The sequence below is a fragment of the Scyliorhinus torazame genome, chromosome 14 (assembly GCF_047496885.1).
Source record: "Scyliorhinus torazame isolate Kashiwa2021f chromosome 14, sScyTor2.1, whole genome shotgun sequence".
Lineage (NCBI taxonomy): Eukaryota > Metazoa > Chordata > Chondrichthyes > Carcharhiniformes > Scyliorhinidae > Scyliorhinus > Scyliorhinus torazame.
The window spans coordinates 195,257,206-195,271,490 of record NC_092720.1 but is presented as its reverse complement, the minus strand read 5'-3'; the positions used below and the strand labels follow the sequence as shown (position 1 = coordinate 195,271,490).

The 14,285-nt window shown below is 45.1% G+C and overlaps 1 protein-coding gene across 1 annotated transcript in view; it reads left to right on the top strand.

Moving 5' to 3' along the window:
• LOC140389104 (uncharacterized) overlaps window positions 1–14,285 on the top strand; it is a 152,717-nt gene that overhangs the window by 87,489 nt on the left and 50,943 nt on the right. The window contains exons 16-17 of the mRNA XM_072473263.1: window positions 10,500–10,535; window positions 13,184–13,210. Of these exons, the coding sequence (XP_072329364.1) occupies window positions 10,500–10,535; window positions 13,184–13,210 (63 nt within the window). The remainder of the gene's footprint in view (window positions 1–10,499; window positions 10,536–13,183; window positions 13,211–14,285) is intronic.

Sequence of the window (14,285 nt, the reverse complement as noted above, 5' to 3'; positions counted from 1 at the left end):
CCTGTAAAGGTAAGGCTTTTTAAAGGAAGTACTCACCTCCCAGAAGGCCCCTGCGCACCGCTGCCGCCGAAATCCAAAGGGCTGCTCCGGTAAAGGTAAGGCTTTTTAAAGTAAGTACTCACCTCCCAGAAGGCCCCTGCGCACTGCTGCCGCCGAAATCCAAAGGGCTGCTCCTGTAAAGGTAAGGCTTTTTAAAGTAAGTACTCACCTCCCAGAAGGCCCCTGTGCACCGCTGCCGCCGAAATCCAAAGGGCTGCTCCTGTAAAGGTAAGGCTTTTTAAAGTAAGTACTCACCTCCCAGAAGGCCCCTGCGCACCGCTGCCGCCGAAATCCAAAGGGCTGCTCCGGTAAAGGTAAGGCTTTTTAAAGTAAGTACTCACCTCCCAGAAGGCCCCTGCGCACTGCTGCCGCCGAAATCCAAAGGGCTGCTCCTGTAAAGGTAAGGCTTTTTAAAGTAAGTACTCACCTCCAAGAAGGCACCTGCACACCGCTGCCGTCGAAATCCAAAGGGCTGCTCCTGTAAAGGTAAGGCTTTTTAAAGTAAGTACTCACCTCCCAGAAGGCCCCTGCGCACCGCTGCCGCCGAAATCCAAAGGGCTGCTCCTGTAAAGGTAAGGCTTTTCAAAGTAAGTACTCACCTCCAAGAAGGCCACTGCGCACCGCTGCCACCGAAATCCAAAGGGCCGCTCCTGTAAAGGTAAGGCTTTTTAAATACACTACTCACCTCCCAGAAGGCCCCTGCGCACCGCTGCCGCCGAAATCCAAAGGGCTGCTCCTGTAAAGGTAAGGCTTTTTAAAGGAAGTACTCACCTCCCAGAAGGCCCCTGCGCACCGCTGCCGCCGAAATCCAAAGGGCTGCTCCTGTAAAGGTAAGGCTTTTTAAAGTAAGTACTCACCTCCCAGAAGGCCCTTGCGCACCGCTGCTGCCGAAATCCAAAGGGCTGCTCCTGTAAAGGTAAGGCTTTTTAAAGTAAGTACTCACCTCCCAGAAGGCCCCTGCGCACCGCTGCCGCCGAAATCCAAAGGGCTGCTCCTGTAAAGGTAAGGCTTTTTAAAGTAAGTACTCACCTCCAAGAAGGCCCCTGCGCACCGCTGCCGCCGAAATCCAAAGGGCTGCTCCTGTAAAGGTAAGGCTTTTTAAAGTAAGTACTCACCTCCCAGAAGGCCCCTGCGCACCGCTGCCGCCGAAATCCAAAGGGCTGCTCCTGTAAAGGTAAGGCTTTTTAAAGTAAGTACTCACCTCCCAGAAGGCCCCTGCTCACCGCTGCCGCCGAAATCCAAAGGGCTGCTCCTGTAAAGGTAAGGCTTTTTAAAGTAAGTACTCACCTCCCGGAAGGCCCCTGCGCACCGCTGCCGCCGAAATCCAAAGGGCTGCTCCTGTAAAGGTAAGGCTTTTTAAAGTAAGTACTCACCTCCCAGAAGGCCCCTGCGCACCGCTGCCGCCGAAATCCAAAGGGCTGCTCCTGTAAAGGTAAGGCTTTTTAAAGTAAGTACTCACCTCCAAGAAGGCCCCTGCGCACCGCTGCCGGCGAAATCCAAAGGGCTGCTTCTGTAAAGGTAAGGCTTTTTAAAGTAAGTACTCACCTCCCAGAAGGCCCCTGCTCACCGCTGCCGCCGAAATCCAAAGGGCTGCTCCTGTAAAGGTAAGGCTTTTTAAAGTCAGTACTCACCTCCAAGAAGGCCCCTGCGCACCGCTGCCGCCGAAATCCAAAGGGCTGCTCCTGTAAAAGTAAGGCTTTTTAAAGTAAGTACTCACCTCCCAGAAGGCCCCTGCGCACCGCTGCCGCCGAACTCCAAAGGGCTGCTCCTGTAAAGGCAAGGCCTTTTGAAGTAAGTACTCACCTCCCAGAAGGCCCCACCGTGGAGGTTCCTACAGCCGAGAGATCGGACATATTCGTTTTTCTCGCCGGTGTACAAGGTGCTAAAGATGCTGATTGTTTCTTTTGTGGGAATTACGCTGTTAACTGGAGTTAAGACGGCAGAGTATTCGGCAATTCTGATTTCTGATCACGCTCCATATTGGATGGAGGTGGTCCTGGTGAAGTGATTGGCTGAGAAGCCGGGTGGAGGCTGGATGTAGCATTGTTGGCGGACCAGAATAGAATAGGGAAGATAATTGATGAGTGTGGGGGTTTACCTGCATTGGGGTGGTTTGGGAAGCATTGAAGCAATGGTGATGGGGGAGGTGAATTCGTTTAAGGCTGAGGTGGAAAGAGAGGAGAGGGAGGAATGCAAATGATTAATAGAAGGAATTCTGAAAGTTGACGGGTGGTACGTGGGAGAACCGGACCAGGTACTCCTGATGATGAGAAAGGTTTGCAAGTGAGATTCGATGTACTGTCCACGGGGAAAGCGGTGGGTCAGTTGAGAATGACGAAGGGCCATCGATGAAAAGGCGGATTGTATGTCAGCAGGTCTGCTCCGTAGACAAGCTCTGGTAAGGGAGATGGTTGGGGGTCGGGAAAGGGTGGGTGAGCTTGGAGTTCTTCAAGATAATTAAATATATGCTGGCGCTGTTGTTAGTCAAAATATTCGTGGACGCAATGGTTAGAGGCTTTCGTAAAGTTGATGGGACTGGCCTCCACCTCGTTGCTGTAAAAAAAAGTATAAGTACCCGGTGGAGTGTGGGTCATACAGGCCCATACCTCTACTGAATGCAAACGCTAAGATACTGGTCGACTCACCAACCCGTCGACATTTGAACACACCATCTTATAAATTGGAGGGTTGAAACCTTAGAAGACATTGCATGGGTAAGAGATCCTATTCGTGAGGCTGCGGAAACGGTGGAGCAAAGGCCGGAATCTCAGGGAGCGTCACTACGAAACAATGGAGCAGTCTGTGGCCATCCACAAGGACCGGTTTGCGGCGTTGGAGGCGGAAATCACCTTAGTAGCTGAAAGTGATGGGAGCTGCGTGACAAGGTACATGAGCTCGAGAACCACGAGAGACGCCAACACAGTCGGAGGGGATTGAGGGCTCGAAGGCCACGAATTATGTTGCATGTATGCTGGAAAATGTGATGGGAGAGAGAGTCTTGACAGGTCGCTCGAGATGGACTGAGCGTACCGAGTGCTGAGAAAGAAACCAAAGGCAGGTGAGCAGCCAAAGGAGATGGTGGTCAGCCTGTCTAGATTCTTGGACAAGGACAAACTCTTGCTCTGGGCCGGGCAGACAAAGAAGAGCACCCGGGAGGGGCGCATGGTCCCAGTCTAGCCAGATTGGGGCACGGAGCAGGTCAAGTGCTGTGTCAGATTAAATAGAGTCAAGGCGTTCCTACAAAGGGAAGTTGTGATATTCGGGGCATTGTATTCAGCTTGACTGTGGATCATGTATTGAAACTTGCAGTTTTCAATGAGCACTGCAGAAGAATTGGGCAAGTTATTCTGTGACGACGGGATCGGGAACTTGCAAATATATTTGACTGAGGTTGAATGTGTTGTTGCCAATTTGGCTGTTGTTTCCTAGGACTTTTCGTTACCCGTTGCTCTATTATATTCTTCCCTGTGTTTTTTAATGTTGAATTCATTTGTTCTGGGGTTGGCTTCGTACAGGGGGTGGGGGTGAGTGGCGAGACAGGGTTTATTGTGTGTCGGGTGTGGGGGGGGGGGTTGAGGTGGGACCGGGAAAGGTGAGAACCTCCTGAGGGGGAATGAAACCAGCGGAAAATGCGAGGAAGTGGAAGCGATGTGGGGACAAAATGGAGATGGAGAGAGAGGGAAAATGTGTTTATTTCTTTCTTTAGCTTCGATTGGGGGTGGGGGGTGGGGAGGGGTGTGGATAGGGAGCAGCGTAGTGTGGCAGGGCATGGGCGAGCTGATGTGGAGAGCGCTGTTTGGGAGAAGGTGTACAGGAGTCGATGGCTGTGGAGGCCTGATGGAGGCGCTATTGTTTGAAAAGTTATGATGGGGGAAGTTCACTATGACAGAAGTACGGCTGATTTTAGGGGCAGGGGGTGGGTGCCCTCATATGCGATTAGTGGCTTGCAATGTTCGGGGACTAAGTGTACCTGTTAAGTGCTTGCGCATGTTCGCACATTTGAAGAGTCTAAAGGCGGACATAATATTAATACATGAAAGTGAAAGGGGTGGAGCACTCGAAACAAAGGAAGAGCTGCGTTTTACTTGGCACTACACATGATGGAGAGAGATGTAGCTGTGTTTTTTTAAGTAATTTATGGGATGTGGGGGCCGTTGGTTAGGCCAGCATTCATTGCTCATCCCTAGTTGCCCTTCAGAAGGTGTTGATGAGTTGCCTTCTAGAACCGCTGCAGTCCTTGAGGTGTAGGTACACCTATTGCACGGTTAGGGAGGTCCAGGATGTTGCCCCAGCGTCAGTGAAGGAGCGCCGGTATATTTGCAAGTCAGGGTTGTGAGTGCCTTGGACGGGAACCTGCAGGCGGTAGGGTTCCTAGGTATCTGCTGCTCTTGTCCTTCTATATGGGAGTGGTTGTGAGTTTGGAAGTTGTTCTCGAAGGAATCTTTGTGCGGTACTTCAGTGCATCTTGCAGATGGTGCACATGACTGCCACTGTTCGTCGGCGCTAGAGGGTTTCATGTTTGTGGAAGGGGAAGCAATCGTGGGCAGCATGGTAGCATAGTGGTTATCACTATAGCTTCACAACGCCAGGGTCCCAGATTCGATTGCTGGCTTGGGTCACTGACTGTACAGAGTCTGCACTATCTCCCCGTCTCTGCACGGGTTTCCTCCGGGTTCTCCTGTTCCCTCCCACAAGTCCCGAAAGACGTGCTATTAGGTAATGTGAACATTCTGAATTCTCCCTCTGTGTACCCGAACAGGCGCCGGAATGTGGCAACCAGGGGCTTTTCACGGTAACGTCATTGCAGTGGTAATGTAAGCCTGCTTTTGATAGTAAAGATTATTATTATTATCAAGCTGGCTGCTTTGTCCTGGATGGTGTCGAGCTTCCTGAGTGTTGTCGGAGCTGCACTCATCCAGGCAAGTGGAGGGTATGACATTACACTCCTGATTTGTACTTTGTAGACGGTTGACAGGCTTTGGGGGAAGCAGGACGTGAGTTACTCACCATAGGATTCCTAGCCTTGACCTGCCCTTGTAGCTACAGTATTAATGTGCAATGCAGTTTTGTTTCTGATCAATGGTAACCCCCACGATGTTGATTGTGGGGGATTCGGTGATGGTCATGGCTTTGAAAGTCGAGGGGCGCTAGTTAGATCCTCTTCTGTAGGTGTAGGTCGTTTGCCTAGCACTTGAGTGGCGCGCGTATGTAACATGCCACTGGTCAGCCACACCTGGATATCATCTTGCTGCATTTTCACATGGACTGCTTCATTATCTGAGGGGTACTGAATGGTGCTGAACATTGTGCAGTCATCCCCACTTCTGACCTTGTGATGGAAGGGAGGCCATTTAAGAAGCAGCGGAGGATGGTTGGACTTGATCAGCAAGAATTTGGCTTTCACAGAAGGAAAGATGATGACTGGCCCGGGAGGCAGATTTGTGTTGGTGAGTGCGAGATTCAGGTTCCCGGTGATGCTGGGAAACATTTATGCCCCAAACTGGGATGATGCGGAATTCATGAGGTGGATTCTTGGAAAGATCCTTGACTTGGACGCACACAGGTTGATCCTTGGGAGGCTGCGACTTTTAAACAGTCCTGTACCATGAGTTGACTGATCATATTCTACACCCAGGCAGATGTCACCAATGGCTAGGGCTTGATCGGAGTTGATGGAGCAAACGGGTGGTTTGGATCGATGGAGCTTCGAGTGACCAAGGACGAGAAAAATCTCCTTTTCCTTGCATTTCCACAAGGGCTATTTCCGGATAGTCTTTTTTGCCATGGTCAAGACATTGATGACAAGAGTGGCTGGGTCGGAATTCTCGCTGATTGTGGTGTCAGATTACGTGCTGAATTGGGTCAATCCATGCGCAGACACGTCTCAGTGCAGGATGCATATGGGACTTTGTGCGAGAGCGAATGGAGGCGGCCACTAGAAACTATGTGGACCAGAACATCACGGCTGAGGTCTTCGCTGGAATGGTGTGGGAGGTACTTAAAGCTATTAGGGGAGAGCCCATCTCACCCGCGTGCACAGGGTGAGATGATTGTTGGCAGAGCAGTCGAGGTTGATAGAGGCAATTTTAATAGTTGATCGAAAATACGCGCAGCGCCCAAGGGGGCACTGCTTAAGGAACGATAAAGGCGCCAAATGGAGTTTATAATAATCTCTACTGAAAAGGTGGTAAGGCAACTGTGTAAAGTTAAAGGGCTGATATATGAATACGGGGAGAATACCAACGGTCACTCTATATGTAGCCGACTTTCTCCTCTATATAGCAAACCCTGTGGTGTGCATTGTTACGATAATGGGGATTTAATAAAAGTTTGAATATTTGTTCAAAATGACAAACGTGAAGCGTTTCCGATTGATACAGGGGGAAGGAGAGTAATGTGAGTAAGCGGCCGTTCCGCTTGGTGAGGTTCAGTTTCCGATACCTGTGGATACATGTCGTATGAGACTGAACCGATCTCTATAAGTTAAATTTGACGGGGATCGTGGAGGGGATGAGGGAGGACGTCGAGAGATGTGACCTGTTGCCACTGTCGTTGACAGAGTTTAGACTGTAAAAAAGGTGGTTCTCTTGAATTCCTGGTTTGAATGTCGGAACCTTCCAAATTTCTGCCCAAGCTGTTCGTTCGGAAGGTGATTAGATGGCCTTGGGCTTTGGTGGGCGGGGAAGATTCCTCGAACCAAGGGTGCTTCCCAACAGAGAGATAAACAGAGATGAGGCATGGCGCTCGAAAATTTACAGAACTATTGTTGGGCAACAAACTTTGCCTTGGTCCGCTATTGGATGGAGCACCAAGGGTCGATGTAGAGCCAACTGGAGGTGGCCTCGTGTAAGGGAACCACCTTGCGAGCATTAGTTGGTGCACCTCTGCCATTCTCGCCAAAGCGATATTCCTCGGCTCCTGTGGTAATCTCTGCCTTGAGGTTGTGCAACAAGTGTCGGCCGCACTTTATATTGAGTGCATGTCCATGAGGGCACCTATCGGCGGCAACCAGTGATTTGACCCGGTGAGTCTAGATGCCAGGTTTCAGAGTGGGACCGGTTGGGGAATGGGTACTTTGAGGACCCGTTTGTGGGAAGATATTTGTGGACTTGTCGGAGCTGGGTGAGGTTTACCAGTTGCCAAATGGAAATGGTCCAGATACATTCAGATTAGGGCCTTTCTGAGAAACGAGGTAGGTTTGTTCCCAATTGTCGTCCTCAGGACTACAAGATAGTCTCCTGCCAGAGGAGGACATTGGGAAAGGCAGGAGCTTTGATATCTATGCGGAAGTGAGTAAAACGGAGGAAGTACCGATGGAGGAAATGATGCTAAAGTGGGAGGGGGAACTGTGGCTGGTAAGGGATATGGAAGGAGGCAATGCGCACGACTAATGCTTCATTGTCATGCGCAAGACTGACCTTAATCCAATTCAAGGTCGTGCAGAGAGCGCACATGACCATAGCGATCATGAATTGGTTCTCCAAAGGGATGGCTAACCAATGCGTGCACTGTGCTGGGATTCCAGCGAATCATACCCACATGATACCGTTCTGGAGGTGGTGTCACCGAGATGCTGTAAAAACTTTAGGAATACCCGCGGGTAGCAATTTTGGAGTACCGATGATCCAGGTGCTCTGGTGGGGAAAGACGCCAACACAGTTGACTTCGCCACCCTAGTAGCCCGGAGGAGGATCTTGATGAATTGTCGCGACTCAGAACCTCCAAGTGTTGAGATGTGGGTGAAGGAACGAGCACAATTCCTCCACTTAGAAAAGATGAATTTTGCCATTAGAGGGGTGAACGATGGGTGCTCCCGGAGGTGGATGCTGTTTATAGATTTCTTCGAAACGTACTGAAACGTCAGCGGCGGGAGGGGGAGAGTCTTGTGTTTCTTTATTTGGGTGAGGGGGGTCTTGGGTGTTATATTACATAAACATTTAATGGGGGTTGTATATACGTAGGGTTTGCTATGTTATGTTATTCTATTGTTATATGACATGGTATTACATCATGATTCGTATGTTATGGCTTTTAAATCTTTTGGTTTCTGGGTATATTTGAAAATACCTCGAATAAACTATCTTACACAAGTGAATTCATCAACAGAGAAGGAAGATACGTTTCCGCAAATGAAAAAAAAAACACTCGACGTCAGTTCCTGTATCGTATTTAGTCCTTTGCGGTGCACATTGTACTTGAAATGAAAGCCATGTGGATGGAGCAGAATACATGTAATTAAGTATAAAGGAAGGAATAATGTACAATGCGTTGGAAGACGTTTTGTTCTGTTAGCAAACTGACCCTGAATAGTCGGGGCGCTGCCATTGATGGTGCACAGTTAACTGATTTTACAGGGCAACCCCGCTCCCAATTGTTGGCTGACAATTCAGCAATCGCTATTCCTGCAGTACAAACTGTTGTTTTCTTTGCGGCTTGCTATTATTCTGAATTGTCCAGTTGAGTGCAAGCCGAAACATGTCAACATGTTAATTTGTTCCAACTATACTCGAGTTGTGATCGACCAAATTATTAAATATTTATATAGCTTCAGGAATTCATACACGTAGAGAGAAATACAAGTTATGACTGTTGTATTTAATGCAGTGAAGATGACGAAGGGATTGCATGGATGTCTTTAAATGCATGAATAGCTTTGAAACAAGGATTTCAGTGGCAGAGAATTCAATCACTATGTAAAGATTAGCAATGGATGAATCTTCAGGAAAGAACACTTTACATGTTGTGATTGGCTGTAACGCAACTTTGCCTGTATAGGAATACATAGGAGATGCATTGTCTAAAGGGAGTAAATTAAATATTAGGATTTATAATTGAAATTCCATGTACTTCAATGAACAACATTTGTAGGAGTGTCGGAAAAAAGCAGGAAAGGGTGTAATTAGACATATATTCCTAATAGTGCACACTGGTGCGATTGGTAAGACGATTGGGAAGACGATGTGAGGCTGTGAAATAGGATATCAAATGTAGATGATCGCCCACGTGCAGCTAAACTGTACATCATGCAGTCTGCGATTCTTTACTGCTCCAAACGCTGCACGTGAAAGGATATAACGTCGTCTGATTGGACTTTCAAAAGTATTGAGAAGTTTAAATTCGTTGTTATGACCTCATAAGCAGATTATAAAAATGTGCGTTTCTCTATTGCAGACTTAGTGTCATGATAATAATATGGTACGGCTGGATGCTCCGATTCTTCAGTCGCGTGTTTCTCGAAGGCTCGTCGTTCGCTGACGTCGGGATACTTTGCTCCCGCCGCTTGTCAAAGGGATTTCCCAATGAAGCCATCCCTCGCCACGAAACATCTAATCCCAACACTTTAGTAACTGCAAAATAACAGCGCTAATAATAATGAACGACGTTTACGTTAACTAATGTTCTTTCTTTGGCTCTTAATAATTGCACGATATTAAAATGAGTAATAATTACATCTAAAAGCGTTAAAGGCAGAAACAATTCTAATAATTTCGCAAATGACATTATCTTACCAATTATAAGCACTAGTAGAAAATTCATTGGCGATTAATAGAGTTGGAAGGAAGGATAACACGTGGATTTGAATCCACCATGTTCTATTCTTCTTTTTCCTGTACACAAGGAAATTGAATTCTACACCAATTTTGTAGCATTCGGCATATCACACGGTTATGTTCAAAGCCATCCAATTGAAGTGTGCTTATTCATTGTCCTCCAAAAGCAAATCTCAAAACCTCCATGCTGTGTCATGTCATGCAGATTTCTTAACTAGACAATGCGTGTATCACTATTACATACTTCCCCAGATGATATTTCCTTTAAATTAAATTTAGCTGATCCAAGAACTTCGAAATAAAACGGGTTCCACCGATATAAAACACATATCGTGAAATCAAAAGGCGCTCAGAATCGAGGATAATTGATTGTTATGGCTGTTGAGCTTCAAAGCATCTATTAGTTTCGGTTGAATAATACTGAGTTAGAAACTATTTCCTTGCCAAATGTTGGCTGTTCCAAAGCTTTACCTTGAAGATTAACGATTACCACCATTGACGAGAATGTTATTGTTGAACGCTTTTCAATTGACAGTTGCTCGGACATCTATTCAAGAGTATAACGGAATCTTATTCCCAATTTCAATAGCATAGAATATTTTGTTAAGTTTGATCCCGTTCACATTAAGCACTTTTGTTTGTAAGACTAGTATATATCTCCTTCATGGGAGCTCACAGAACTAGCAGGGAACAGTCGTCTGGAATGTCTGCTCTTCCCGTATTTTTTCTAACTGTTCAACTTGTAACAATATTTATGGCATTTCTCACATTTTGCTCTTGATTTGTAAGATCGAAATATATTTATCGTTCTTGCTTTTGCTCCAACTTTGAAAAATGTAGTCTTGTGATGGACAATGCAAAATGATTTAATTTAATCAAACTTGGAACTGTTCAATTTACGTTTTGCAGAAATCGACAAACTGAAGACAGACGTAAAGGATCAAGGTGTGGAAAACTATAAAACCATTATCTTCCTAATCAATTCAATAACATATTGCAACCTCTTGCATGATAGATGTTCAGTTACATTTGGATGTTCGCTTATAATTGTTTCTGACGTTTATCCAGTGTGGAAATTGCTCACATTTGAAGTTGCCGCATTTCTTAGACTACAATTAATTATGGAGTGTCGCGAGTGAAAAATCGTCTGAATAAAATTGAAAATGAAGTCCTGGATAATGCATTGAGAAAATTATGCGCCCTGCTGACCAGATAAATAGTTACTCAATTTGTTTCCAGTTTAGCAAAACATGGTTTGATGTTGCGAACAAAACTGGTGTGTACCATCTTAGACTACTGGGAAACAGGAAGCCATATTGCCCATCGAAACAATTCATGCTCTGCCTTGATCAATCCAGTCAGCTCGGCCAACCCTTTTCATGCTCGTAGCTCTACAGGCGTATTTTGTTTCATATGACCAGCCAAAATATTCCTTTGAATGCTGTCTACCACTGCCCTTGACCGGGATTTCCCGTCCATCAATACTCATTGTACAACCAAAAAGGCGTTTTTTGTAATCTATCCCCTCATTTATCAATAAACCTAACGCTACTATCACTTGACATGTGTTGTCAGTTAATCAGGCTGTTATTTCCTTTTCTGAAGCTATAGATATTCTGCGTACATCTATCAGACATTTCCTCAATGCCATTTGGTGTAAATTGAATAACCGTTGATTTCGCCAAACTAACCGTGTTACTTTAAACTCTCAGTGGAACCATCCTGGAATTCTATTTTGCACCTTCTGATTTACTTTCATGGTGATACTTGTTCAATTCTGTTGACCAGGCCTTGCCCCATCAATGTATTTGTGAATAAATATAGATAGTTGGAGGTTCAGTAGAATATGTCTGTTGCTGTACACAATTCTGTTTTTATGAAACTCAAAGTCACATATGCTTTGTCTCGCATATACATTCCCTCAATATATCTTGCAACCCGCAAATATCAATGCACATTCAACAAAACGTGCCGCTGGCGCTTGTAGTTCCTTTTAGACAGGTTGAAGTAAGTCTCTTAAACCGGTTCTTATTTTGTCAAAAGGCTTTTCCTCGCAGGTATCTAAATTACATTTCATTTACAGCTTGTCCATCCATTCTGCTGGTCTACGTCCTCTCTAAATCGATTAATATCATATTCACGATTTAGCAGTACTCGAAGTCGCTATGGTCGGATGAAAAATAATTTATTCTGTGCATTAAAACTTCCAATCATTCCGGCCAACCGTTGTCATTTAGCTTCTCGTCTTCCAAATGGCATTTCACCATCACTCGCATTGATTTTGCTGAAATTAAGTAATTATTAAATTGGAGGTCAATCTTCCGGTTCCAGGAGCCACAGTTGCACTGGCAAACATCTATCGATGCATTTTCTTGAAGACTTTCTTAAAATGTATTGAATTCCCTTCCTCAAACTCCGTTGTTAATCCGCGAGCGAATGAAACAAGAATATGCAAACACAAATTGTCTTGTACTAAGTGCCAAATTTAAATACATAAAATCTCTCTGATTCTCTGTATATCTCACCCAGAGAATTCTTTATAAACACTTACCACAGCTGGCGTTAAATCCACTGATCTGTTTTCGCTGAAATACTGAATGCCCCATTGAAAGAATACCTTCACCACCTCCTACTCCTTTGATAGCTCCCAAATTATGCGGAGAATTTGAGGATTGTGGCTCCAATTCCTTAATCTCCACTCCGACTTCGATTTGCAATTGTGTTTCTGGCGTCCTGGAACCTGCAGCGTCACCACTCTGAGGACAACCCACCTTTTCCACCTGTCCATCCTCTCTTTTCACCCCCGAATGACGTTTATGCATTCCGTATCGGCAGACAGGTTTTAGTATGCCTCTGCTTTATGAAGCACCAATTTATTAAGTATACTTGCCTGATGTTTAGAAGCCTTTATTTTTTTCTTAACACAGCCAATTATATTTATTTCGTTACGATGCATTGAAAGGGCATATATGACCATGGGCCACTGCTTTGAAACATGATGAGTCTTGTCCGGGCTCTAACGTCCGGTTTGACGTGCAGCGGAATGGTTTACAGGCCCATAAGCAATACGCTTGTCTACGTTATTGAACAATGATCTCTTCGCATTATTTCTCGTGTGGGATTCGAGCCTAAACCGGTTAGCTCAGAGATAGGGAGGTCAACCATTGTACCCCAAGGCCTCCGCAGATCCACTTAATGGCAGTGGAAAATTTTAAAGTGACTTTTTATACTCATTGCCATTCCATTTTTATATTCTCTCTTTGCTGGTTTTCCCCTTGAATTCCGGTTCCACGCTACGTTCATTTGACTTGGTTGAAGCTTGAATGATTCACGCATAATCCATCATGCATTGCCTACGCACCCCGTGCCTCATTTTCTTTGTCTCCCTACCATCGAAAGAACCCTGGTCCTGGTCACTGTACCACTACCCCTTTCTTTGAAATATCTTTCAAGTAATGCCTTTGAGTATCGTGATTCTGAGCTTAGAGTTAGTCGAGGTAACATTTGGTATGACTGTTCTTGACCATTCAGTTCTGTAAATTGATATGTTTCTCGAAATCAGTCATATAGTTATATGCATTCTCACTCAACAGAAAAAATAGTCGAAGAAAAGGAGAAAGGTAAATAATTGTTAACCAAATTATCTTAGGCATTGGTTGTTCGGAACTTGCTATTCTGTATGGAATTACGGCTGAGAAAAATGGTAGTTTGCAAACATTGATCATGCACCGTAACCCGGGTTTCATCTTGTCATGTTAGCGAATTAACTACACAAAATACGAAACATCTTTTGTTCTACTACTTCGGCATTGAGGTTAATTTTGAAAATGATAAATTTATTAGTACCTGACGCATGTTTCAACTCTTATTTGTTTGCAAATGCAAGAACATTTTAATAAAACGAATCAAGAGGAATAGGCCATATTGGTATTACAAAATGATCGTTGCAAGATATGATATGTGACAAACCTTTATGGTTGGCTAGATACGTAAGTAGATAATCTAATAATTTTCCAATGACGTTCAACTGCATTACCATCGTCGAACACTGCAAGGTGTACATGCAATGGTTTGCAATTTCCCCGTAAGTGGATCACAAATATAAATAGTCTGGTTAAAACAGCAGGTCAGAGTTTGGAATATCTATGCGAAGCACATGCTTCCTAAACAGCAAACAATATACGCGATCGACGAGCCACAATTATATTGTATTGAAGAAAATAAGACTATAATCGAGAGGGAGGAGTTATCATTTGAGTCCTCAAAATCTACCCCAGTCCCATAAAGACTCATGGCATCAGTGCGAACCAGGGCAAGGAGATTGCTTGATCATTACCATGTGCACTATCCTTGCCCTCGCCATCCGTCAGTGATGAATCATTACGCCTCCGTTTTAGAACACCATCTACATTGAGCGTGGCAAGAGTTCAAAATGTACTTTGGTTGGTGTACTCAATGGTCATCAGCAAGAGTGGGCTCCAGCGTGCACAAACACAATTTTCCAATTTCCTTTCAATTAAGCCATCGTGGAGCTCAACGCAGTCACTCTCCAATCCCATTACTGTCAAAGATTCTAGAGAGTTGCGCCGCCCTATTCAGTCACATGCGGCATTGATTCCAATTTCAGTCACTTTCAACTTGAGGTAATGAAATGAATGAAATCAAAATCGTTTATTGTCACAAATAGGCTTCAAA